A 27,651-nucleotide genomic window follows, 5' to 3' on the forward strand; every position below is an offset into this window, starting at 1 on the left:
AACTGTCAGGTCTCAATAGGGTCGTCGAAGTGTGACAGTGCGGCACAAATTAAAATACTTCGGGCCTGAAATGTCAGGAGACTCGTTGATGCCCGGTGACTCAACGGTGCAGTTTTCGAACAGCAGGAGGAAGACAGGAACTCGTCTGGTAGATGCAGAAATCGATCTACCCTGTCGTGTCGAAACGATCAAGAGAACGGATGTGGTTGGTGGTTGAGAAACAGGTTGTCCTGGCCGTTCTAGGATGCAGGAGAAAAAGAGACAATGGCTTCGATTTGGCCGTTGGCTCCATTTCCCTCTCAGTGCTTAATTTTTTTCAATATTATTTTTTCAGTCCCTTCCTGCTTTTTGGGCCTTTTGCCCCGCCATGGCTCTTTCCCGCGCGGCGTTAGTGCACTCGAAACATGGACAGACTGGGAAGGAGGAACCTGGTCCTAAATGCGGGCAGAAGTTTTATCACGTGAGGTATATTGAGATTTTGGTGCACAGTGCGCTCCCATGATACGTCATTATTTGCGTTGGCAGCGCTAGTGGCACAGTAGTGGGGCAGCTTTGTCAGGCTCAGTTTCACTCTTGAGGAGGGGCAGGCCACTGCTTCGTCCGTCTGTCATCCAAAATCCGCACGGTGTAGGTACTTGCCTATTTTGCATTTCACTTACACGAGCCAATGTGAGAAGCAACGATGGGTGCCATTCCTGCCTGTTTGGGCAAGAAAACAATACGCCTTTCTGAATATAAAATTTTCTTTCTTAAAAAAAAATTGGTTTCTTTTGGTTCTTCTTCTGTTTTTTTTTTTCAAAGACGCACTCTCCTGAATCTTCCCTTGTATTCTATCAGTCTTCTTACAGCATGGCTACCAAGACGCAATGGACGAACTCCTCGATCGACTCGGCGTCCAGGCTGTCAACTACGCGATGCGATGCGGCATTGCTCTCACGTCGACATTTGCAATGAAACAATGTTCTCGATTATTGAGAACTGTCGACGACAAGCCGCAGCACAAAGAGCTTGAGGCCCTCCAGAAAGAGCTCGACAGCAAGATCAAGGTAAGAACCGCGAGAACCGCGTTCGCGAGGCACCGACATGTCGATTTCTAACAGACTGGTAGATTGTCTCTCCGGCTTTGGATCTCATTGAGTTCAAGTATGCTTCTTACCCAATACTCTCATTGTTCAACTGCTGTCACTTCTTTTAAACTGACTCACCTCGCAGATCCGGTCGCGGCAATGTGTTCCTAGGCAATGCAGCTGCACTGGCCAAAGCGCTGCATCGAGACATTGTCGCCTTGGGGAATCGTGTCGCGAAAGCTGCCGCTACTGAAGAGCATGTTCAAGAACAGAGTTATTTTCTCTCACAGAATACGGAAGAACGCAACGTCGAGCTCCTTGCGATCATCCGCGACATCAAGAATCTTCTTGTCCACATCGACAGCGACGTCCCCCTCTTGCAGCTCGCCATCACAGCCTCTGGAGAGAGCCTCTCGGCATCGCTTCCTCCGAGCATATCCCCGTCTCGACTTTTGCAGGCGAGCATGTGTCTTGTGATTGGAGACACACAGTTTTCCGGTGACCCCTGCCGTGCTGTGCAAATTGGGCCGTCGTTTACACTGTCACTTTACATGCTCTTTCTCGGCCACTCCACAGTAGGGAACGTTCCCAGCACTGCGAGACATGAAGCAACAGACGACGATCCCCCAAGAGACGACCAGAAAAACAGTCCATACGGCATTGGCCCCGGTGAGCGGAAGCCTATCTGGCAGGAAGTCCTGCATAAAGCGCGCGTCCGCATCTGCCGGACGCCACCTGGTGTGGGGTTCCACCACAAACTAGGTTTTGTTCCCGCGGCAAACGAGACCGCGCAGGATTTACTGAATACTGGCAATACAATTTGTGGCAAGGCTTCTCTGGCTGGAGAGACAGATAAAGAAGACGAGTATTCGTACTTCCTGGAGATCATCGAAGACCTCGACGACGGCCGCGCACACGACGACAACCGGACCGGTGCAGCGTACGATGGTGTACCGATGGCTGGCGAGAAAGAGGCCATCTCCATACGTCAAATCTCGAAGCTGTTTTACACGGACTCAGGGCGGATCCTCAACATTGGCAACCAAAACAATTTCGAAAACTCGTCTGTCCTGTTGCTCAAACGTGACCTGACGGCCTCTTCACCATCGAATGCAATTGCGAATACACAGCCAGAGAAAGAGTCTGGGGACGAGGGAAAGCCAGACGATGAAGACGAACAAAGGGACGTCGACCGCCAAATACGGGAGGAAAGCAAACGTGACGCTGGGAAGCTTGCGGCTCACGCTGACAACCACCAAAACCATGGTCGCCAAATGTTCCCGAGCTACTTGGACCCCGAGTGGCTTGCACTAGAGGTCTTTGTTGAAGATGAGAATGACCAACGAGAGACGGACACAGACGACAGCGACGCAGACGATGAACACGATGACGAGAGTGGCAGTGACAACAGCAATCATGAAGATAACGCAGTCATCGCTCGCCCCACAAGCAGGAAGCGCAAATCCGTCGATACGCATTTGGCACAGCAATTGCACAACATGTCTGTCTCGAGAACGGCAGAGGCCGTGCATCAGCAGTGCACATATGGCGAAGGGGCCTACAGAAACAACAATGCCCCTGCATCAGAGACCGTCCCCCCACGTGTTCCTCAGTCTCCGTATGGTTCCGTCACCTCCTCGTTGTCTCTCCTAGAGATGCTGATCCGCCTCGCAAGTCTCCAGCAGTTCCAGCAGACATCGCATCTCGCCATTCCCGACCATATCCTCACCTTCTTCCTCGAGGAGACGTCGGCGACGGGGCTGCGAGGCGAGGCGCGGTTGCAGGCAAAACAGGCTGCCGAGCAGAGGATGGGATTCGACCCTTTCACAGACTCGCCGACAAAGGAGTAAAGGCCCAGAACTCAACGAAATGAGATGTTGTCGGAGGAAGAACGCGTTGGGCTGTAGTTATTGCGATGTCGCGAAATTGGGCTGCACGGATCCAAGGCCGCGATAAAACGGTACTCCAACTCTACATGGCGTCTGGAGACAAGAGTCGAGCAAGGCGCGAATGTACACAATACCGTAACCGGCGCTACTGCCATGCCAGATGAGCAGGGGCACGGCATGAGGCAGACGGCAGCCTGGGAGGAATCGGTGGAAATTGAGCAGTCGTGTTGACTGAACATTTATGCAGCGGTGAGGAAAGCTATGTACTGCCGTTAGACTTTTACTAAGACTAATTTCCTATCTGCACAAATGGAACCCTGCCTGAAGTAAACAACGGCCGCCCAGGTAGCAGGTACTTGCCGTCAGCGCACAGTGTTCCTTATCTTATCACCTGTGGCGTTGCTCAGCAGCCACCTGTTTATGACACCAACGCCAGCCAATCACAATGCGTGACGCAAGAAGCGCCTGCCAACCCTGCCGCCACGCCTTAGCGGGAAGGCGCAAACGCCAAACAAGCGTCTCGTTCAGTGGCCACTTGCCTCCAAAGGAAAACCACTTTACACGACGACTTGCTTTCTGAGACGAGGCATCCAAACATCCCTCCCACCCTCACCACACTCCAAGAGACACATCACGACCATCCTGCATGTCCTCCGCCTCGGGCATCCGTTTCTTCTGCTGCTACCTGTGACGTCCACAGGTCAATGCGGTGAGTTGTTGCGCACTGTGCTCACTGTCGAACCGCTGTTGGTCCTTTATCCTCTCCTTTTGTTATTTTTTGTTGTCTGTCATATTGCTTCATATTTGGGGCGGCCACTCGCGCTCGATTCCCCTTTTGGTTTGTTGTGAGAAGTGTCTTTCTGACTTGTCGATTTGTCTATAAATTAGGACCAAGCCCGGTGCTGGTTTTGGTTTCCAGCCCAAGGACACGCTCGCTGCAACCGACTCTCCCTCTTTCCACAAGCACAAGAAACAGTTCAGCAAGCCTACGTCTCCCCGCAACCCTTCTTCACAGGCGTTGCAAAAGGCATCTCCTTCTGTCAAGAGCCGAGACGAGCTCGCCCAGAGCTTCTGCAACCTCATCCGGTCCACGACCGCCGTCCGTCCTCCTCCTACATCTACCATGTCTCGCTCGCGAAGCGCTTCCTTCTCAGACGATGATCTGATGATTGTCAGCTCGCAAGCCATGAGCTCGCAGGGCTATGGGTCGCAGGGCTATGGCTCGCAGGACTATCCTTCCCAAGAGCTGGGCGGCGATCTGATGTCGTCGCCTCTGCAGCCCATCCGGGCACCGAACGATGTTATCGACATCACGAGCAGCCCTGTGGCGCCGGCGCTGTCGCCGAGCAAGGCAAGCAACTCTACTGCGCAGACAACACGGCAGCCAGTGTTTGGCCGACCGACACAGATGTCAACGCCGACCTCGTCTTCCTCCAAGCCGATCATGTCATCGTCGGCGGCTGCCGCTGCAGCTCTGGTCCAGCGCCGCCAGAACGCGCTCTTCAACGCCAACCAGAAGCGCCCAGAACACCACCGACCGCATCGTCTTACTGGGCCGCTGGCACCGAAGCAGCCGGACCGCAAGGCTGCGCCACGGCCCGTGTTCAGCTCCATGGCCTCGACCCAGGACAATGGTGGCACGTCCTACCCTGTCAGCTCCTTTTACAACAATACCGCTACGAACAAGACAATTGTCAAACAGAGCATACCGGCATCGATGCATGCCGATGTGGATTTTTATACTGACCCTGACAAGGCCACGGCCGACCTGAAAGCCCTCCTCGAGGGTGGCATGGAGGACGACGAGGACGACGAGGAAGAGGTGCCGGCGGCCGCTGCGCCGCCGGAAGAAATTGCCAAAATCACAGCGATAACGGCGGCGCCGGAAAAGGCAAAGGAGGCGCCCGAGAAAAAAAAGGACAAGCAGGAGCCCGAAGGGTACGATGACGGCACAGTGGACGGCATCAAGGTGAAGCTGCTTCCGCACCAAGTGGAAGGCGTCAAGTGGATGCGCGGCCGAGAGCTGGGCCCCGTCAAGCGTGGTCGCGTGCCCAAGGGCGGTATTTTGGCCGATGACATGGGTCTCGGCAAGACACTGCAGGCCATTTCGCTGATATTGACGAATCCCAAGCCTACAAAGGACATGCCGGGCTGGAAGAAGCACTACGAGAAAATTACCGGCGGCACACTGGTCGTCGCGCCGCTTGCTCTGATCCGGCAATGGGAGGCCGAGATCAAAGAGAAGGTGTCCCGCGACCCGCCGTTGAGGGTCTGTGTGCATCACGGACCCCAAAGAACGGTCCGTCCTCAAGACCTGGCCAAATTCGATGTTGTCATCACAACGTATCAGATTCTGGTCTCTGAGCACGGCCACAGCAGCAGCGCCCTCCAGAGCGGCTGCTTCGGTCTCCACTGGTACCGTATCATCCTCGACGAAGCGCACAGCATCAAGAATCGCAACGCCAAGATGACCAAGGCCTGCTGTGCCATGCCGGCCGAGTTTCGCTGGTGCTTGACGGGCACGCCCATGCAAAACAACCTCGACGAGCTGCAGAGCCTGGTCAACTTCCTTCGCATCACACCCTACGACAACCTCACCGAGTGGCGCAATCACATTGATGTGCCTCTCAAAAACGGCCGCGGCTATCTTGCCATCCGGCGCCTGCACAGTCTCCTTCGGTGCTTTATGAAGCGGCGCACAAAGGACATCCTCAAGGAGGAGGGTGCCTTGGTGCCCGGCGGCAAGAAGGCCATCGATGCCGCTGCTGCTGCTGCTGCTGCTGCTGCTGCTGCAGAAGAAAAGGTTCTCAAGAATGGCACACAGACACCTGGTACAAGTGACACGTCAACGTCCACCCCGGGTGCTGCCAAAGTTCCCGCCACCCCCAGCTTCAAGATCACGGAGCGCAATGTGGTCAGCGTCTTGGCCGAATTCTCGCCGTCGGAGCGCGCCTTTTACGATCGGCTGGAGGAGCGCGCGGACAAGAGTCTTGAGAAAATGATGCAGGGCAAGTCCATGAGCTACGCGAACGCTCTCGTCCTGCTACTCCGCCTGCGGCAGGCATGCAACCACCCTGACCTGCTCACATTCAAGTTGGAGAAGGACAAGGATGCCATGTCCACCGACTCCATGCCTGCGTCACAAAAGTCTGCTACTACCGACAGCGACATCGATGCGCTCGCCGATGTTTTTGGCGGCCTCGGCATCCAAGCAAAGAAGTGCGAGGTGTGCATGACGGACCTGACCAAGGACGAGCAGCGGGACTGCGAAGCGGCTGGCGACGGCATGGTGTGCGCAAAATGCATTGAGGACCGCGACATTATTTCTGGCAAACCGAGAACGAAGAAGGAGAAGAAAGACAGGAAGTCGAAGAAGCATCGCAAAGACAAGAAGAGCAACAAGGACAAGAGCCAAAGGCACAAGGCGAAGATAGAGGTGGCAACTGCTGCCGACGTCGACGATGACAACAGCATTCTTCCCGCGTCACGGAAAGCAGCCCCACGGAAGCCGCGAAACCGCCGTGCCATTGTCGACAGCGACGACGAAGAGGAGGAGGACGGCAGCTGGCTTGTGGGAGAAGAAGAACGCGGGGCCCTGCGTCTGGGCAAGGCCGGGGGCGAGGAGGACGAGAACGCCGAGGGCGGCGGCGACTGGATCAACAGCGACGACTCCATCCACGAGTCGGAAGACGAGGACAAGGATGCAAGCCGTATGGGCAGCTTCATCGAAGACGACGAAATGGAAGACGACACAGCTGCCAGCAAGGGCCAAAAGAAACACGCCAAAAAGAAGATCCTCCGCGTCGGCGGCCAGGACTGGGACAGCGACGAAAGCGACGAAGACTTTGAGTCGTTTGCGCAGTCCGCCGGCAGTGATACCGAGTCGGTGGACGAATCGGGTGACGAATCGGGTGATGACTTGGGAGATGGCTCAGAGTCGGAGTCTGGTTCTGATGAATCGCTGGGCGGCGAAAACGAGGAAGACTCGTTCATCTCCACGTCGGAGCTGCTGTCCAATGTCGATGACGAGTCGCTTCTTGGAAGACGGCCGGCGCCTTCACGCAAGACAAAATCCGGCCTCGGCTCTTCGTCCCATTCCGACACAGTGCTTATCTCGGCCAAGATCCGCAAGATGCTGTCGATTCTCAAGAAGGAGGCGGGCGAACACAAGTTTATCGTCTTCTCGCAATTCACGTCCATGCTCAGCCTCGTGAGCCCCTTCTTGGTGCGCGCCGGCCTCGGCCACGTCCGCTACGAGGGCAGCATGCGCAACGACGCCCGCGAGGCCAGCCTCAACAGTCTGCGCCACGACCCCAACGTGCGCGTCCTCCTCTGCAGTCTCAAGTGCGGCGCCCTCGGCCTCAACCTGACGGCCGCCACGCGCGTCATCATCCTCGAGCCGTTCTGGAACCCCTTTGTCGAGGAACAGGCCATTGACCGCGTGCACCGTTTGACACAGACCGTCGACGTCACCGTCTACAAGCTGACCGTCGAAAACACGGTCGAGGAGCGCATCTTGGCCCTGCAGGACAAGAAGCGGCTGCTGGCGGCCCAGGCGCTCGAGGCTGGCACGGTGGGTGGCAAGGGCAAGAAGGATGCCCTCAAGCTGGGCCTCAAAGAGCTCATGGACCTCTTCAAGCACGATTCTCGCGGTCCGCCCGGCATGTCCAATGGCGGCCACGATGGCGGCCCGGGCAGTGTAGAAGCCGCTTTCGTCGACCAGTTTGCGGCCATGGGTTCGGGTCTGCTACGGCGCCGCGAGGGTGGCAACGGCGGGTCTAGAGCTGGCGGCGGGGCGTCACAAGACTCGGCATACAGCCGGCGGTGGTAGACGGGAGACTGCCGAAGACGGTGTAATGAGAGAGGGTTTTTGCATTTTGCAATTTATTTGCGACTTATTTTACGACTAGTTTCGTACATTTTGGTCATTATTACTCGCTATATGATTCTAGACATAAACCCAGCGGTAGTTGTATCACGAATTCACATCCATGTCCATTGGTATTAAATTCCTACACATTTCCGACTCGTCGCTAGAAAACCCGCCGCCGCCGTTATAGAGAGGGAGCATTACAACGCAGAAAATCAAAAGCATCACAATGAGAAATAAATACATGAAAACAAAAATCAAGTGCATGCATGGGTTGGTAGGTTGGTAGGTTGGTAGATACAGGGTGGGCACGAAAGCAAAAAGAAGATGAAATCACGAAACAGCACCAAATGGAATGCCACACTCCCATTCCAGCCCTCCCCTGCAACCCTCTTTCATTTGACTGACTTAGTAACCTACCCGACCCGTCTGCCGGTAGTAATCGTCCACGGGCGGACTGCTACCACCCTGGTGCGCGACAGAGGCGTCTGTAGGGGGCACATACGGCCGGTACTGCTGCTGCTCGGGCGGCGGCGAGCCGGGCCCGGCACCTGGCGCGGACGGCCCACTGGTGCTCAGGCGGCTCGGCAGGCTCTGGCGGGAGTCGTAGTGCCCACCACCGCCACCACCAGGAGCGGGCGGCGGAGACGCGGTGGGCGGCGCGGGTGCCGGAGTCGAGGACTGGGGCGGTGCGGGTGCAGAAGACGGGTAGCTGTTGTAGGCCTGATACGAAGGGTTGGGAGGCGCCGACGTGTTGCTGTTCGTTTCAGTCGGTGGGGGTCCGGTAGGAAGACCAACGACAGACGGCGGCCCATACTGGTCCGGCGAGTAGACAGACGAAGAGTACGTGTGGGCAGAAGTGGGCTGGGTAGGTTGGATGGGGGGCATGTTAACGGCATTGGGGTTGTGCGCGGCAATGGGCGAGTCGTAGGCCGATGTGGAAAGCTCCTGTGGGTTGCCGTACGTGCTGTGCGGGCCATTGCCGCCACCGGGCCCCGAGACAGAGCCACCCTGCTGCTGTTGCGGCTGCGGCTGATGCTGTGGTTGCTGTTGTTGCTGCTGTTGCTGGTTGGGGTTGTAGGGAAGGTAGGTGTTGTCGGCGGCCGGACGCTGGGCAGGGGCAATGTTCGTCTGGAGCGGGGAGGGCTGCTTGAGCGGCTCACCGCTGAGACCACTGCCGGACGGGATGCGCTGGCCCTGCTGGTGGCCCTGGGGCGGGTATGGCACTTGCTGCTGATGCTGGGGAGGCGGTTGTTGTTGCTGATGTTGTTGCTGCTGCTGTTGCTGCTGTTGCTGCGGCGGCGGCTGCTGCGGTTGCGCTGGCGGGATCTCGGCATTGGCTAGGTAAAAGGCAGACGGTGCACCGGCGTTCGGACGATGTGTGTTCGGCGAAGGCGACTGGGGATACTGCTGCTGTTGCTGGTCTATATTCAGTTAGTATATAAATTTACAACGAAGCAACGGAGAAAAAGATCCATGGGCGCAGTGTGAACGTGCACAGTTGCTGGCATAAAATGCATGGGCGGGTGCATGGGTATAAAAGATCATTATAAGAGGTAGACCGAAGAAAAGACCTGTAAATAGTTGGGCATGCCTTTTCTCCTGCTGTCTCGCCCTCCAAGAGTGCAAATTATGCTGCCTTTGTACAGTGTCCTGGCCACTTTGATGCACGCTTTGTTTTCTAGTATAAAGACTGACCCTGACGTTGTGGCCCGGGAGTGTAGTATCTCTGGTCTGGTGGCGGCTGCTGCGGCTGCGACTGCTGCTGCTGCAGTTGCAGTTGCTGCTGTGGTGGCGGCTGCTGGCCCACGCCTGGCGCCGCATAGCCTGCATGGGGTGCGATATGGGACGTGCCAGAGCCGGCGGGGCCGCCTGGGCCGATGGGGTAGCCCTGGGGACTGGCGTGCTGGTGCATGGCGTATTGCTGGTAGTTGGGCTGGGGCGGGTGGGACATGGACGATTCGAGCAGGGCCTCGTAATCGCGGCGGGCCTTGATGAACTTTTCGTTGAGCTGGGTGAAGTCGTCTGGTGTTGTCAGTGTCAGCATAAACGGATAAATGGCATACAGCGCAAAGGGCCAAACATTGGCTATGTAGCTGCATACGCACCCTTCTTCTGTGAGTATTTCTCGATAAGCTTAATCAGCTTCGGCCGAATGGCGAGGGTCTGGTGATAGAGTTTCTGTAGTGTGTCAGTACGAAGCGGCTTTCGATGGGTGAGAAGGGAAAGTAAAAGCGTAGAAGGTGGGGAGGGGGGGAAGGCTCCTACTGAAATCTCGTCCGTGTCCTCCTCCCGCGGCGCGGTATTGGAGACGCTCAGCAGGGTCAGCAGCTTCTCGACGTTCTTAATCTCGGCAAACACCTCGGCCTCCATCTGGGCCTCGCGCTGCAGCTCGTCGGGTGTCGGGTCGGCCAGGATTTCGACGTAGTTGAGTGGGAAAATGCCGGTGCGGCCCTTGAGCGAGCCACGCCACCAGTCGCGGTAGACGGACTCGAGCACGGCGATAACATCGCCCTTCTTGAAGTCGAGCTCGTCCTGTTCTGACGCGGCGAAATCAAAGAGTGCACGCACGCGGGACACGGTCGCCGCCGTCGTGCCTTGCGTGGGAGCGGCTGCGGCTGCCGGCCCTCCAGAGCCGCCCGCAGTAGCTCCGCCGTAGGCCGAGGGGCCAGCAGCGCCCGACGGACCCGCACCAGCTGCTCCACCAGCCCCGCTGCCACCGGGGGCGGCCTGTTTCTTGCTCGCCTCGTCCTCGAGCGACAGCTTGAGGGCCCGCTGCAGGTCCTCCTCTTCGCGCTGGCGATCCTGCTCGGTCAGGCTGTTCTTCTGGGGCGCGGAGGGCGGAGGTTGCAGCTGGGGCTGGGCGTGCTGCAGGCGGCTGTAGGCGTCCTGCATGATGCCGAGGTCGGTGTTGCTGCGGAACATGTCGGACCACTCCTTCATACGCTCCAAGATCTTGAGGCGGACGAGGTTGTGGGTATTGCGGTCGTTGGCGAGCTTGAGCAGGGCGTCGGTAAAGGCGCGCGAGGCGAGTTCGCGGTGCAGGGGCGTCCCGCAGTTCTGGCTCAGCGCGTTGGCGAGCTCGAGCGTGTAGAGCTGGACGTTGGCGTTGCGGTGGGCGAGGCGCTTGATGAGGCTCTGGACGGCCTCTTTGGGGCCGTTGACGGGGTCGCTCGAGACACGGTCACACACTTCGAGGATGGCGGACCAGTCCTCGGAGGTGGCGTTTTCGTCGGTGGCCTTGCCTGTGGGGGGTGGGAGAAACAGCTGTGTTAGACCAGAGGAACGACACATGGCAAACGACGAAGACAGACGACAGACGACATACCGACGGCCTCGTCAAAGGGGCCGGGAGCGGCTGCGCGAAACATGGCGGCGGACACGCAGAAGAGACCAGCCGGGTGTGGTGCTTTGGGCGGGCAGGCGGAATGGAAAGCAAAGACGATAAAGACGGTGCGGTTGGTGTCCGAAATCAGGACGGGTCGCGGCCTGAAAGAGAGAAGGATACCACAGAAAACGAGGTCGATGTGAGCTTGGCGAAAAAGAGTCGGCTGCCAATCAGGCAGCAGAGCTTCGCTTCAGATGCGATGACGATGGTTTGGGGGCTGTAGCTTGCAAATGGAGGGTTGTCACGAACGGCGGCGGGTCCCGTTTGAAAAGCGCGCGATCACGACAGAGTGAAGGCTGATAAAGACGTCTGGCAAGCTGTCAAAAAGAAAGAAGACAAATGATTGCTTTGGGAGAGTTTGGGTGAAGCTGCTTCGACGAATGCTGTCAGGAGGGGAGGGGGTAAAAGGGAAGGTCGGGGGCAGGAGGTGGAGTTGCAGCTGAGCGGGCAGGTGCGAGAGGCAAAGAAGAAGGCACGAGCAGGCGCAGGTTAGGCCCAGTTGGGCAATGATGGATGCCCACCCGCCACTCGAGGAAACTACGTGGTATGAAGTGCGTGCCTTGTGGTGCTATTTTAGAGCGCTGTCACGTCGTCCACAAGGCAGTCGCAACAGGGCCGCAGGGCCGGGAAGGATGAGAGCGTGAGGCTGTCCAGTCACAGTGCGTGGTGACTATTGTGGGGCCGCTCAAACAGGAAACACCTGTAATTACTGGGTGGTTGTTACCTTGTGTCGCAGTTCAAGCAGGACGGAAACTGCAACTGGACAGGCTAGAGATGGCAAGATGCAGAAGAAGGAAAGAACGAACGTGATCGATCAGTTTATCAAGAAACGCAAAGTATCGTCATTCGAGGCGGTTTTGCCCTCTCCTTCAAGAGCCATCCAGCAACGTCAAGTATCTGTCATCCACTCCATACTTTGTTCTTGGCCAAGCCACTCTCAAATGTGGCAGAGCCGAGCCTTCCTCGCCACATCGCAACCCACCTCCGCCAACGATCCTGACGTAGTCGTCGCCTCTTGAATAGTGTGGACTTGGGTGGTGAAGGGGTAGGGAGGATGTGGAGGGCACCGACTCTGAGAGCCATTGTGAGCGGCTTGAAAGGGCCTGCAAGGCTGGGAGATTTTCTATTTTTTTTTTCGGCGGTCTTTCCTGCTCCCTGCTGCCTCAGTCTACCGCTGCCGATTGCGTAGGCCCGTCGACGCATTCTGTTGGCAATAAGACAGGCTGCCTCCAAAAGATGTTGAAGCAGAGCGGTGTTCTAAAACGGGCCGACGGGCATACAAACGACTCAAATGCAACAATATGATCGGCTCCCTCTCGATCATACCATCTCCTGGACATCTCGTCATTCATTTTAGCCTGTAACATCGACTTGTGCTGGAATCAGTGGCTATTGCAAAGGCCGTTCAATGCCACTGGTCTACTACAAATTGAAAAGGTAATGAGACAAGCAGAGGCCGTCCGTACAGATGGGGAGCCATGGACAGAAGAAAAGAGTCAAGGCATAAGTCGGGAATACTTCAAAAATAAATTAAAGGAATAAATATGACATTAAAAGATACATAAGTGATGCCGATTTTCCTAATATTTTGTTATCATGTCATTATTTCAATAAATTCATATTAAGTTTTGGAAAAGTAAAGGAAAAAAAAGAAAAAAAGACCAGCTACGATTTAGCTACAGAAATATTGCAGAAATACATAGTAATCAAGCAGAACAAGCAATGAAGTGAAGCCTTTCGAAAAATGTATGAATCCAAAGCTGTCTTGGAGCACAACACAGCTCTCTCAAAACAGTAGGAGCCAATGACGGACGGCGGGAAAATCTTTGTTGCGACCCACCTTCCTCTGGGGAAGCTTTGCGCTGTCGTGCCGTGCTTGCCCCATTGAATGCGGACTACGGCTGGAGCTCGCCTGCCATTGACTTGTGCGATCGCGTTCAGATTGAAGCCAGTTCTCCCACGACGAACCTCAACACCAACCCCCGTCTGCGTCCTCTACCCGCCGTCGTCTCGTTTTGGCCAACCTCCACCCCCAATCTTCGCTTCTGTCTGCCCACCGGCCCAACAGCACCCCACCATGGCCGACGTCGACATGGAAATCGACGACGTCGCGCCGCCGGCGACGGGCGTCAACAACGGCAACGACAACAGCAACGACAACAGCAACGACAACAGCAACGACAACGGCGAGGCCGCCGCCGACGGCCCGCGGAGTGCCGACATGCAGACCCATGCCAAGGCCACGGCCGTCCGGTCCATTGAGGGCTGGATCATTGTCGTGACCAACGTCCACGAAGAGGCCGATGAGGAGGCCCTGCACGACATGTTTTCCGAGTTTGGCGAGATTAAGAATATGCACCTCAACCTCGACCGCCGCAGCGGCTATGTCAAGGTAGGCCCGACCCTGTTTTTCTGTACCTACTTGTTTTGGTTGGCCCGCTCGCTCACACCCGCCAGGGCTACTGCTTAATCGAATACCCGACCCTCAAGGAGGCGCGTGCGGCCATTGACGGCGCGCACCAGACGAAGCTGCTGGACCAGACGGTGCAGGTGGACTTTGCGTTTGTGCGTCCGCCGCCGGCCAAGGCGCGCAACGATCGTGACCGTGACCGCGACCGCGACCGGGACCGCGACCGCGACCGTGGAGGCCGCAACGACCGGACCCGCGAACGCAACGACAGACACGACAGACACGATGGCGGCGACCGCGACGGCGCGCGGGATCGGAGTCCAAGCGAGGAACACAGACGCGGCCCGCCGGGTGGCCGGACAGGCCGCAGCCGGAGTAGGAGTCCAGGGGCCGAGGCTGGCGCGTGAGACAGGGTGGGCGAGATGAGGATCAGGGTCGGGACCATCATACAATGAGACGAAAAGCGGAAGGGCGGCTGGCGTTTTGATTTAATGTTTTATTTTCCTTTCATCTTTATTTTATATACAAAATCACCGGCGGGACGGCGCCTCTCGGTATCGAAAAGACATTTTATTTGTATCCGTCACTGGCAACAGAAACACTTCGCGTAGGCGTATATCGGCCAGGGTCATAATGAAATTACAATGTATAATGCTTTAAGAAAGTGGACAAATGAAGATGCTATCTAAGAATTCTTCTATTTGGGGTTCGCCCAAGGCCTCACGACAAAGATTGAGGGCCGCAGGTGCTTCCTCCATGAAATTTCCCAAAACAACGACGCTGCCAATATGCAAGAATATAACGGACAAGGAACATGTGAAACTAAAAAAAAAGTATAATGGCAGTCTTAACACAATGCTGAAAGGAAAGAATATTGAAGAAAGATGACAAGACGTAGCCCAACCAGTTCACCTGCCATATGCTTAGCGGGCATACTGGTTTTCGGCACCACCATATGTCTCTGGCGGAACTTGCTGCATTTGCTGCATCTGTGGTGCCTGTTGTATGGGCTGTATAGGTTGCACTGGCTGCAATGGCTCGACCTGCTGCATGGGCTGTGGCGGGGGCAAGGACAGAGACGGTTTCCGACGGCCGATGCTGAGAAGCCGCTTGATTCCCGTTGGCGCCGTAGCCACTTTCCCACCACCCATCGCCCCGGCCACAGGGTCGCTCTCGTACGTATACCACAGCCTGGGCACAACCAGTCGGTACGGCACTGTGATGCCCGACGGGTCCTTGGGGTTGACCTCGACGTTGAGCCGGATGTCCAGGCCGCCCTCGAGGTTGACCTCGTACTTCTCGGCTTTCTTCATCTGCCGGGCCGTTAGGCCCGTCGGTGTGCGGTAGAACGGTCGCGTCGGTGGTCCCATGCTGCCGCCCATGCTGCCGTCGGCGGCATCCGACATCGTCGGCAGTGTGCCGCCCGAGGCTTGCGGGGCCCGCTGCTGCTGCTGATGAGGTGCAAAACCTGTAGCACCCATATCGGGAGCCGTCTGGCTGCGCCCGGGACCGGCTGGGCGCCTCTTGACTGAAAAGTAGCCCTCGTCGCCGTTTTCGTACTCGTCGTAGGCTTGGCTGGCCAGGTCAGACGGTGAGCCCGCACCGCCGCGGATGCGAGCCTGCTGCGATTGACCACCCGACGCCGGCGCACCGGGCACATCTTCCTCACTGCTAATCGTACTCTGGTCATCTGGGTACTGGCCGGGGTGTACACCCCGACGACGAGACTGGTCGTATCCGCGGCCATGGCCCTGGCCGTGGTTGTGGCCTTGCCCGTTTGCGTAGTTGACAGGGATCTTGCCCGGAATAGGTGGCGCACCCGACTGCTGCTGCTGCTGCTGCTGCTGTGGTGGTGGGTACCGTTCCTGCTGATAGGCCTGTTGGTTCGCCGCCTGTTCGTATTGTTGTTGCGGCAGCGCCTCCTCACTGTCTGGGCCCCAGCTGCCGTTGATGCCGCCATCATCTGGTCTTCTCTGACGACGGCTGCTGAGACGGCGGAACAAGTTGGAAGGATTCGCGCGTGCCAGGGAGAACGATCGGCGCACACCGTTGTTAGGCACAACGGGACGCTGCACAGAGTCCACGGACTGCCTGCCGCGGCTGAACCGCCGGAGAAGGCTCCCACCTCCACCGGATATAGGGGGCCGTGACAGATCGCCGTTGTTGCCGCTGTTGCCATTGTAGGGGTTGCGACGGAACGAGACGGTCCGCATGAAGAAGTTTCCGCGGCTGCTTGTCGACATGTCGTCCGCTGCAACGTTGAGGCCTGAGTGCTGGAACGCTGGATCTGGATTATCTCCTGGTGCATAGGGCTGGATCGAACACCAGTTGCGGTGGGGCAGCAGGGTCTTGTTATTTCTTGGCTTGCCGTCCACGCCGTGACCAAAGAGCGGGATCATGTCCTCGTCCGTCTCCTTGTCAAAGTGGTGGACCTTGTTGCGCTTGTTGAGGATGTCGGCCATGATGTCTGGTGGCGGCGTGTTGGCAATTGCGGACGAGATAACGTTGGGCATGTACCGGAAATCCTTGTGCTTCGCCAGGCCCTGCTTGGAATTCGAGTAGAACTGTCCAATGGCTGCCAAATGGACGTCGCCACTGTACAAGGAGACATGCTTAGTATTTTTATGTTGGGTTTGTTTTTTGCACGGGCGCATCGAAAGTGAAAACTCACCTGAGAATGGTTATGCGCACCGAGCGGTCAGCCGCCAGGTCTTGCAGGTCTTCAATGACAACCTTCCGCTCGTCCTTGTGGTTCTTGGCCGTCCAGTGGTCGTCAAGGTCGTCGAGGATCTCCACGCCGCCGTCAAAATGGTTGAGGAAGTTGCCGAGGATGCCCGTCTTGCCAAGCAGCTTGACGGGCTCCATAAGCCGAGACGTCAGGATGTTCTCCAGCCAGACAAGGCGTGGATAGGCAATTGGAATGCCGAGCTGGACGAGAAGATGCTCGGTCTGGCCCTTTTCGATCTCCTTGTAACACCGGTCGACGATGCGCTTCCACGTGTCTTCACGAAGAACCTCCTCTCGCGTCCGCTCCGTGCGGCAGTCGACGGCCAGGAGTGCCACCTTCGCGCCAAGATGCATAAAAGTACTGCGGCTGACCTCGTTGATGTAGGGGCCAGGGGTCTGGCCCAGAATCCAGCTCGGCTCCGACTCCTCCGTCTCCCCAATCACGCTCTGGTGTTGGAACAGCATATAGTACTTGAAAGCGACGTTGCCCAATCCAGCGAAGACGGGAGACTGCATAAAGTGTTGCGGGTAGGAGCCAAATCCATCAATAATGTCATGGTCATCGTACATGTTGACCATGGGAATTTGCGAGTTGGCCAAGGAGAAGAGGCCCTGTGAGAACCACATGGCATAGCGGTTGAGGTAGAACTCCTCCATCTCGTCCTGCATTTCAGGGGTAAATGGCATGTTGCCCTTTGTGAGGGGGTTGCGGATGGTGAGCCACTCCTGGAAGATTGTCGTTTGGTTCATGATGGCGTCGTTGTAGAGCTGATCGCCACCGCCAATCATCACATGGAAGGGCTGCGTCTGGTGGTTGTTGAGGACGTCGCGCCACATCGGATCCGGGCCGCTAAATTCGTCCGGCTTGACACTGAGGCTGAAGCCGTTGCACGAGTAGAACATAATGTGCATCGACTGGCCCTTGGCCGGCACCCAGAAGCCGGTGGCCGGGCCACGATTTATGCGGTACGCGATCCGCTGCTGCTTGTCCAGCAGTTCGACCTCAATGTTGAATCGCCAGAAAGTCACGCCGCGCTCGAAGTGCAGCCGGAAACCACGAACGTCCTTGAATTTGCCCGCCTTTTCTCCGTCCAGGTCGGTCTTTTTCAGGCGATCCGCAAACGAGCCAGGCAAGTCCACGGCCTGGCCTGCAGGGCCTACGCCGTCCACAGGGCTCTTTGTCTTCTCAAACAAGCCCTCGTCGGACTCATCGCGGGACAGATCCTTGGCTTGCTCAAGGTGCTCGACAGGACGCACATAAAGAGTCTCGCCGTTGCGGCCGAGTTTGGGATGCCCAACGAGGGGATCCACGTACTCGGGCGACAGAGTACCTTCGACCTCGCTCGGTGGCGGCGGCAGCACATCAAGGGGCTGCGAAAACAAGCGGAGTGTCGGGGCGATTTCGTACGACGAGTCGGTGTCGCGAGTGACGATCATGACGCTGCCGCGCCAGAACTCGCGCTCGGCTATCTGGTTGCGACTTCCATTGCGGGCGCCCCGCGAGGGAGAGCGCTCTTTGCGCATACCACAGTATCGTAGCAATGGTCCACAGACAAGGTGTAGAGGCGGCTTGAAGCGTGATGGGCCGTTGGCCTCGTCATACTCCCCGTCAAATGCCTCGCCTTTCCTAGGACGGGGCGGTGCAGTGGAGGCGCTGCCGCGGCGCTTGCTCTTCTCCCACCAAGCCTTGTCTCGGTCAGCAGACGGCGAGGTCTTGTCGGACAAGTCCAGGAGACCGGCTGCGAGGGTACCGACGGTCCCTTGTTTCCACTCGTCTAGGTAGTTGGGCGGGTTGTATTTGCCCTGGCCCGGTTGCAGGTTGTTACGTGCGCGGTAGACCATGTTGGAAAAGCGGTGGTGGTGGGGGTCGTCAAAGTGCCTGTCGCCACGAGTAGGTAGACTTGGCTCTGGCTCGTTGTCAATCACGTCCTGGCCGAATCGAGCCGTCCTCTTCAATGGTGCGTCGGCTGAGGATTCAGCAGCAGCGGCAGACGCAGCGCCTGATGCACCCGCAACACCCGTGACACTAGCGGCGACTGCGTCCTCTGCAGCATTATTGTTGACGCTGTTGTCGACAGGACTGTTGTACGAACCATCAAAGGTTCCGTTCGCTGCTTGCAGGACAGCGCGGTTCGGATAGGAGCTATTTGCAGGTGCTTTCCGCTGGCTTGGTGATTTCACTAATTTTGCTGGCTGTTGCGGGGGAAACTGGTATGTCGAGGCCTGCGGAGCCGGCGGTGGCTCTTGTTGAGAACGACCTCGTAAAAGGGCCGCATCAAGGTCGGTGGGCATGGTTCTCGGGATGGCTTCAGCAGGAACTCCACCTGCCGGGGGTTGCGCGCTGTGCGGCTGGGCTGCCGGGTATGCATTCTGTGGCTGGGTATACCGCAAGTCGCTGGGCGGTTCCTTCTGCAGCTTCCCGGAGCGTGCGCTGTTTTGTCTGTGGGGAACTGCATTGTTTGGAGCCACGGCTTGCGTGGGAAGGGTAGGCGACTGCTCATCAGCCTGGGGCAGTCTGACATTGCCATGCGCGGCTCGTTCGCGGAAACTGAGATTGCGCTGGGGGATACCCGACCCGGACGGAACAATGCGTGTCTGCTGTGGAAGATTGCGAGGCTTCTCCGAGTCGGGAGGCGGCGGCGGAGGTGTGCCATCGGTGTCATACTGAGGCGGGTTGCCTCTCTGCGCAGAGGCGGCGGCGGCGGCAGCAATTGGCAGGTAACTCTCCTCAACGGGGCTCATCTCGGGCTGCAGAAGAGGTCGAGGTTCTCCATCAATGGCCGGCGGTGCACGGTCCCGGAAGCGGACCTGCTGTTGCTGTGGTTGATGCTGCGGCTGTTGCTGCTGTGGTAGGGGCTGCGGCTGTGGCTGTTGTTGACGCGCGGGTTGATGCGGTCGCGCTTGCGATCTCGCCTGCTGGGCGTATTGTTGACTGGATTGCTGCCGCTGTTGTTGAGACCCTGCCTCTGTACGACGGCGCTCCTTCTCTCGAGCCGCTTGTTCAGCAGCAGCAACGCGTGCGCGTTTTTCTTCTTTTGTAATGCTGTCGAGCGTTAGCTCAAGCTTTTGGAGGGGCGAGCGGACTTCGTCGAACTTTTTCTGGGTGCGGTCGGCCGGGCTGCCGCCGGTGGACACGCGACGCCGTGGCGGCGCAGTTCCGCTGGCATCTTGTGGTGCTGCAGAGCCGAGACCAAGGCCAGTCTCGGTGCCTGACTGCGACCGCCGTGGTGTTGTTGCTGAGGCTGGTTGCGGCCTGGCGCCACCGCTAACCGACGGGCGCCGGCGCGTTCCTGGGCTGGCGTTGGGATCGACGGGATTGCGGGAGCGGCCGTCGCCAGCGGTGCGTGGTGCAGGTGCCGCGACTGGCGCAGACACGTAGTATTGGCCGGGACCATCGACGGCCATTGCGTCGACGGAGAGCGACACCTCGGGCCGCTGCATGCTTCGGGGCGTATGGGGCGAGCTGGAGGACACTGGCGGGTAGGCAGAACTGGCGACGGCGTAGCCAGGCGGTCGGTAGCTCAGGGGCGGGCCACGCGGGACGTCGGGTGCCGCTGGAGGAGGATCGACACCCTTGTCGAGGTCGTCAAGCGGCTCCTGGCTGCCACGGAACGTGTCGTCGTAGCCGACGTCCTCGCTCTGGTCGCGACTGTCGCGGCGTCTGTTGTTCCGGTCAAAGCTACGATCGGCGCTGTCTTGCGACAGCTGTCGCTGGTGTCGCTGGCTCGGGCGGTTGAGGCTGGCGGCGGCGGCGGCAGCAGCAGCGCCGTTGTAGGGAAATGAAGGAGGGCGCGGAGCGAGGCCTTGGTCGGGAAATTGGGGGCTGGTGGGCGACACGAACGGGCTCATTGTGGACTCGGTCGGCGCATCGGTATTTGTAGTGTGTGCTGTCTGGATGGACGCGCGGTTCGGCTTGGGCTGCAGCTGGGCCATCGTGTCCAATGACGGGAGACGAGCGTGGCCCTGTGGTTGGGTCTGACCGTCGGGAGCTGTCAGGCCTGAAGGAGCGGCAGACGGGCCATTCCTTGCCTGACCAGCGGCTGCTTCTGCTGCTTCTGCTGCTTTTGCATCTCTTGCTTTTTGGACGTCTCTTGCGTCTGGCAAGTTTCCCCAGTACGGCCCCATGTCTTGGGTTTTTGGTTAGGCGGTCGAGGGGCGAGGCAAAAGTATGGAAATAATTACAGAGAAGCAGGGAGAGGATTACGACACTGCGAATCAGAGACCTGCAAGGGAGGGGGGACACTGCGGGAGTCGGCTGCTTTGGACCGCAGATCCTGAGGTGCAGGCGTCGATGCTCGTTTCTTGGTTGTGTCAGGGGATTATGTCGAGTCGAGATGCGATGTTGTTTTTGTTTTGCCTGCAGCAGGTGAAGCTATATGGCGGCAAATGAAGGGGTGCCCAGGTAAACTGCCATAACTTGGGCAGGAACGCGAAAGCAGTAACAAGGGAAAGTGCGAGGGCGACGAGATGCAGAAATTAGGAAGGCGCATTTGGATGAAAGCAGAGCGAGAGGGAAGCAGCGAGAAAGCCGGACAGCAATAACGAAGCTCTCACAGAAACGCACACAACAAAAAAAAAAAAAAACAACAGAGCTGGCAGGAGCAATCGAAAATCGGGAGGTTGAAGACGGCCAGGGGGTGCTTTCTTTCCTTCTTTCCTTCTCTCTCTTTCCTGGGTTTCCACAGTAGCGGCCTCCCAAATCGCGCCTGCCACTTGGTGCATCCCCTGGTCGCAACGACGGCAGCTACGTTCTCTGGTGGAGACGTGCGGAGGCTGGCAAGAGCGACTGGCTTCCTCGAAGCTGGCTGCAGAGCTCCATCGACACCGAAAGCTGCACATCCCCTGCTCCTTCCGTCTTCGAGGCCTCTTACGCAAACAGAGCGAGACAAGAGGCGCAACGGGACGGGGCACTGCGTAATACGGCGTAAAACAATGTGTCTTTCCGATACGAGAAAATGCCCAGCTTTTGGTGCCCTTGGTAAAAGTTGTTCAACATGTGCAATTTGCTTGTCTGTGAGGTGGTGTGTTGGCTGGCTGGCCCCTCAAACGTCCAAAAGCAAACGGTGTGGCCGGGACCAGCCGAATGACGCCCTATCGCTTGAGTTAGCGGGCGCAGTCTCGGTATAAACAGTGCTAATACAGGCGGCATTGGAGCCTATTTGCGGTGACCAACACTGTATAAAATACAGAGTAGTCCAACAAAGAAACAGAACAGACCGCCAGTTTACGAGATATGCTTCTAGAACACTGCAAAACGCGCTTGTATGGTGTCTTATAGCCAAGGATACATAAACGTGCCATGCCAGGAGCCGTGCCGGTCATTCTTGACGCTGCCGGACTCGACTTTTCTCACGACCTCCCATTGGCGCCCAGAATGGCCCAGAGAAAAGTGTCGCTGGGAGAGTGGCCACGGCTTCTCTTGTTCCCTTCCATGACGGGCGGACTTGATGCCGTGCATGTGTGTCGCTGTCGTACTCCGTATAAGGGTCCATCCTTCTCAGACATAGCTATACTCACTCACCGTCTTTTCCACGCTGGTTCGCACTGCTGTATGAACCAAGACGAGCAGATGTGACTGCGGCGTCAATACAAGCAGATGCCGTGTGTCCTGCCTGTCCTCAACAGACGCCCATGGCAGGTCCGTCGCTAGCAGTGAGACACTGATTACATGTGGTTTCTCGATTCCAGCTAGTACGATTTCTTCCTGCAGCGGAATGTCGTCATGAACATTCCAGTCTCAAGACACTGTACCAAACTGGCGGATCTCGAGATCTCGCCGACCCAAATGGAGACAGACAGTGACGATGAGACGTCGTATCTGCCAGTTATTTCTGATTGTCCGCCCCCAGCAACCAAATGGTGCCCGTGGGAATGTACAACGTCCGCCGTACGACTTCTATTTACTAGTACTCACATTTCTTCTTTTCCTGCGACTTGAATGCGAAACGTCTCGGAGCACTATGAGGGGTCGCTCTCTAATCGAGCGCTGGTACCCAAAGTATCGTTTCCTGTCGCTGGGTTGGCCGGATGACTAAGCAGTGGGACTGCGTACGTCACTGGACAAACTAACAAAGCGGTGCGGCATGCGACCACGTAATTGCTCCGTAGTCTACGAAGTATTTCGTATGGCTCACATGAACTATAATCGTACAATAAAAAACTCGGATCATGTGACTAAAACGCCATCCTTTTAAGGACTAACGGGTCCGCTTTTCTCGTGACCACGTCGAAAACGCGCCGCGCCCTCTTTTTTGTTTACTTTTGCCCGTATCTATCACTATAATCCTCCGTTTGTATAATCTGTACGTTCTTTTACTCTTATCGTTTTTCGGTAATTGAACTACTATGGAAGACGGTATGTAGATTATTTTTATGTTATTTTTTCGACCGTCTTTTTATATATATGGTTAACTTTTCTTTTCTTTTTTAAGATATTATAACGTTTTACCGTCGTTAAAAATCGGTACCTCTTTAAAACCTTAACCGTTTCTCGACCCCTCCTTACCTTTCGACCCTCTCTTTTTACCTTTAAACCCTCCTTTTTTATCTCTCGACCTTTCTTTTTTACCTTTCGACCTTTTTTCCGGTAACCTTATTAAAAGGTATTATTCGAAATATTAAATAATATAAGATATTACCGAATTCGGGTTTTTATAAAATAGTAAGTAAAAAAGGATTTATATAAAGTATAAAAAAAACGTTTTACTTTTAAATTAAACGTTTAAAAGGTTTTTATTAAAAGTTATAAACGTAAAAGTTATTAATATATTTTTTTACTTAATTATTTATTCTTTTTTATTTTTTTTATAATTAATATAATTAAAAGAATAATAAACCTACGTTTATTAATATATTATTTATTATCGACCGTTTACTTATCCCCTTTTTTTTTCTCTCGTTAAATTAATAAAATTTAAAAGAAAAAAAAAGACACTCGAAAACGACGTCTCGTAAGTTATTTTAACTTTAATCGATACTATTTAATAGATTAATAATTATCGTTTTTTTTAAAAATAACTTATAAAACTTATATTTCGTTTACGTTTTATTTTTATTATTATTAAAACGTAAATATAAAATAAAAAAATAAAAACGAGAGTTAATAAAATAAAAGAAGTTTTAAACGTTACGATTATAATAATCGTTTAACGATTAAAGTATATTATATTAAGTATACGTTTATACTCTCTCTCCGTTACTATTACTATAAAATATATATAAATATTAATCTTAAACTAAAAGTCTTAAAGTATATCGATATACGGTTTAACTTTTACACTCCCGTAAAGATTTATTACGACTTTATTATTAATAAAGTGTTTAATATAAGTCGTATAACCCTTTTTTAAGTTTATTATTAGTAAAGGAAGGTTAATAAAAATCTTTAAGTACGAGATTAAAATTAATACGTTTTTATACTATTACTTTTATTAAAAAAAAACCGATAAATTCACTTTTAAAGAGTACGTTTATAATAATATAAAAGGGTTTGTTTTTTTTATAAAGAAATAATATAACCGTTTACTTTTATTATAAAAGAGTTTTTTATTAACGTTACTTTTAGTATAAATAACGTTAATATAAATTTATTTATTATTTTTACGAAGGTTAACGGGACTAACGTCTTTTTCGTATACCTTTTCTTCGAAATAATAAAAATAACGTTTAACGTTAAAAAGACCGACGTTAATACTACGGGGGTTATAATAATCTTTTTTTTAACTTTTATACGAAATAATAGTTTTATACCTTCGTTTTTTAGTTATAATAAAGATTAATTTAAAATTACGGTTATTCGTTACGTTTTCCCGGTTATTAAAGTATAGTTATATATTTAATATATAAAGTATATAATAAAAACGAGGTTAATAAGTATTAAAATAACGAGTTTATTATAATACTACCCTTTTAAAGTTTTATAATTCGTTTTTAATTTAAAGTCTTATTAAAGATCTTTATTAATACGACGGTTTAAAGGATTATATCGTAAAAGGATATATAGTTATACGTAACGTATTATTAATATATTAAAAAACGTTTCGTTAAAGTCTTTATTTTTAAATAAAAAAAAAAACTATATTTAAAATATTTATACGTTACTTTAACGTATACCCGTTAATATTAAACGGTAACGGGACTCGTTATAACGTAAAGTTTATTTATAAAGTATACGTAAACGAGATATACGGGTGGTGTCGAGTTCGTAACTACTTTAAACTTTAAGTTTATATATATTTTAACTAATATAAGTAAAATTATTAGTCTTTATAAACTCGTTTTATAAACGTCGTAAAGATTTTTATTTTAAAAACGATTATAATTATCGAGTCTTATTAACGTCGGATTAAATACGACTTTTTATATCGTTTTAATCGATTATATTATTATAATCGATTCGTAGTCGAAGACCACGAATCAAATGACTAGACTTACATAATAGGGCGTAGTGTGGCTGGTCCCCAACCACACGTTAACGCCACGTTAATGAGAAACCTTTTCTCCTTAAATAAAAGGACTCCCTTCTTCCCACTAGGAAGAAAGGGTAAGAATTAGTCTTTATTATAATATACACTTACCTTCGTCCTTAAAACTAATACTTTTTATTAATTAATCTATTATAAAGACTTATTTTACAATCACTTATAATAATTTTAATTCTTCTCTTTACGGATACCTTTTTACGATAGTTGGAAGAAGAGAAGTGATAAACTTACTCTCCGTTAGGTCGAGCCGAGTTACACGTTCGTACTTACGAGGCCTTACGAGTCTCCCGTAAGTAAACGTCGACCTTATCCTTGAAAACTTTAACTTATAACTAACGGTCGAAGACCCGATCGGATCTTCGGGTACTAGAGTAGTGATAATAGTACCGACTAGTGGAGAAAAGGGAGAAGAAGGTGGTAAGATTAATACTATTACGGAAGAATAAGTCGAAAAGAAAGACGACGAAGAAAAAACGTTTAAAAAAAGGTTAACGACGTTTAAAAAGAAACGAGTTTTCGAAGAAAGGATCGTGGTTTTAAAAGATACGAGACGTTAATAAGTCCCTCGTTAAAACGAAAAGATTAAGGATAAATTTATTATTATAATCGATTCGTAATTAAAGGTTACGAATTAAGTGACTAGGTTTATATAATAAAGTATAATATAACTAGTCTTTAATTATACGTTAACGTTACGTTAATAAAAAACCTTTTCTTTTTAAATAAAAGGACTCCCTTTTTCTTACCGGGAAAAAAGAGTAAGAATTAGTCTTTATTATAATACACACTTACCTTTACCCTTAAAACTAATATTTTTTATCAACTAATTTATTATAAAAACCTATCTTATAATCACTTATAATATTTACCGTTTCCCTTTCTTTAACCCCGTTATTTAAAAAAAATTCTTTTAAACCGAATAATAACTCGAAAGTCGACGAAGAAACGTAAAAGGGTCGTAAGTTAAAAGATTTAAAAATACAACTATCGTTTAAAGTTTATAAGAATTATTCCACTTTTAAAGACCGGGAATTTTAAATCTTAAAATTAAAAATAATATTTAAAGTTAAACCGTACGAATTCTCGAATTCTCGTAATCGAGTCGTCGTTACTTATAACTATATAAATAAACCGTTTAAAAAGTAATAAAACTAGTATATACGTAACGTTAAAGATTTTAAAAAACGTTAGTAACTCGAACGTTTTTAAAATAAATTTAAAGAGTAAATAACGATACTCGTCTTTATTATAAACGACCCGTCGATATAAACTTATAAGTTATATAAAAAGACACGTTCTCGACCTAACTAACCGTTATTCGAGTTTTTAAACTACTTACGTTTTTTAAAAGAGTAAATAACGTTTCTTTTTAATAAATTTAAAAAAAAGGCTTTTTATTTTAAATTAAATAATTAACTTAAGTATACGTTAAACGGAACTATCGATTATAAAAAGATTAACCTCCGAGACTTATACGTAAAAGTCGAATTATTATTTATATAACGGATAAGAAATCGTTTTACCGATAACGTTCGTAATTCGTAAAAAAGTCGTAAACGACTCGACGATAAACCGTAAAAAGACGTATTTTAAAAAAAGAAACGTTAACGTCGTTCGAACGGTTATAAAAATCGTAAAAACGAAAGAGAGAGGAATATAACGGACTTTTAACCTTTTCGTTTATAAAATAAAAAGAGTTATAAAAGAAACCCTCGGTTACTTACTTTAAGTGTAATAAAGTAGGACACTATATAAATAACTACTTAAAAAACGTACTTATTTAAAATACTATTATTAAAAAGCCCGTTAAGTTAAAAAACCTTTAATTACCTCTTTCGAGTTTAAAAAAGAGACGATAAAAATAAAATATAAACTATTAAAGAACGCGTTAATAATATATTACGGGAGAGTCGAGGAAAAGACGACTATTACTTTAAACACTACCGTAAGGTTAAATATCGTAAGTATTTAATTCGTAAAACGACTTTAACTACGAAAAACGAGATATCTCGATCCGGTAACGCGTTTAATAAACGCCTTTAAAACTTAAACATTTAAAATTTAAAATATCCTTATCACTCTTACGGATTTCCGTAAAAGGATTAAAGAGACGATCCGTTTTTATATTATACTCGATAAGTCGGAGAGTTTAGATATTAACCTTATTTTATTAAGTGTTATAGGTTTAAAAACGTTAAATATTAATATTTTAATAAGAGTACTATAACGTTTCGTATATAAAACCTTAAAGATTTATATTAAGACTTTAAAAAAGTTTACGAAAATTATACGAAACGAGACGGTAGTGTATACGGTTATAACGTTCCCGGTAGTCTCGAATAAACGCCTTTATAAGGACTATCCTCTCGATATAAAAGAGTAAGAGACTTACGGGGAAGTCGTACTACTCGTCGAGTTAAAAGACTTTACGGATATTTTTAGTATATTTAAAACGATAATTATCCCACCGTTTAAATAAACTAATTATATTATAAATCTTTTACCGGACACGTAACTCTTATATAAAACGATTTACCCGTTATTTAAACGGGAATTATAAAAGTTACGACTTTATATTAAAAAGAACTTATAAAACGGACGTATCCGTCCCTTTAAGTCGTTAACTAACGTACTTATATTATTTATATTAAAAAAGGATAGTACGTTACGACTTTACGTCGACTATCGTAAATTAAACAAAGTTACCGTAAAAAACTAGTATACTCTTTTATTAATTTCCGAGATCTTAAATCGAATAAATAAGACTTAGTTTTTCTTTAAACTCGATATTAAAGATACTTATTATCGAATCCGGAT

At 51.6% G+C, this 27,651-nt stretch overlaps 5 protein-coding genes across 5 annotated transcripts; 3 read left to right on the forward strand and 2 right to left on the reverse strand.

Moving 5' to 3' along the window:
- Positions 1-866: 866 nt before the first annotated feature.
- Positions 867-2,917, forward strand: SPBR_09200 (uncharacterized protein; the record flags this gene model as incomplete). The annotated part of the gene is made up of 3 exons (XM_040767326.1): positions 867-1,046; positions 1,109-1,143; positions 1,213-2,917. 3 exons carry the CDS (start codon positions 867-869, stop codon positions 2,915-2,917), a joined length of 1,920 nt encoding a protein of 639 aa, XP_040622457.1.
- A 1,162-nt stretch (positions 2,918-4,079) lies between these two features.
- Positions 4,080-7,787, forward strand: SPBR_05529 (snf2 family helicase; the record flags this gene model as incomplete). Its single annotated transcript, XM_040763792.1, has 1 exon — positions 4,080-7,787. The coding sequence occupies one exon, from the start codon at positions 4,080-4,082 to the stop codon at positions 7,785-7,787; it is 3,708 nt and encodes a 1,235-aa protein (XP_040622458.1).
- A 447-nt stretch (positions 7,788-8,234) lies between these two features.
- SPBR_05584 (signal transducing adaptor molecule) lies at positions 8,235-11,197 on the reverse strand (the record flags this gene model as incomplete). The annotated part of the gene is made up of 5 exons (XM_040763847.1): positions 8,235-9,250; positions 9,525-9,851; positions 9,935-10,007; positions 10,095-11,071; positions 11,155-11,197. 5 exons carry the CDS (start codon positions 11,195-11,197, stop codon positions 8,235-8,237), a joined length of 2,436 nt encoding a protein of 811 aa, XP_040622459.1.
- Positions 11,198-13,291: 2,094 nt separating this feature from the next.
- SPBR_06170 (RNA-binding protein 8A) lies at positions 13,292-14,031 on the forward strand (the record flags this gene model as incomplete). The annotated part of the gene is made up of 2 exons (XM_040764432.1): positions 13,292-13,606; positions 13,672-14,031. 2 exons carry the CDS (start codon positions 13,292-13,294, stop codon positions 14,029-14,031), a joined length of 675 nt encoding a protein of 224 aa, XP_040622460.1.
- Positions 14,032-14,547: 516 nt separating this feature from the next.
- SPBR_05468 (uncharacterized protein) lies at positions 14,548-20,476 on the reverse strand (the record flags this gene model as incomplete). Its single annotated transcript, XM_040763732.1, has 2 exons — positions 14,548-16,219; positions 16,296-20,476. 2 exons carry the CDS (start codon positions 20,474-20,476, stop codon positions 14,548-14,550), a joined length of 5,853 nt encoding a protein of 1,950 aa, XP_040622461.1.
- Between the last annotated feature and the right edge of the window lie 7,175 nt (positions 20,477-27,651).

The sequence above is a fragment of the Sporothrix brasiliensis genome (genome assembly GCF_000820605.1).
Source record: "Sporothrix brasiliensis 5110 chromosome Unknown Cont15, whole genome shotgun sequence".
Lineage (NCBI taxonomy): Eukaryota > Fungi > Ascomycota > Sordariomycetes > Ophiostomatales > Ophiostomataceae > Sporothrix > Sporothrix brasiliensis.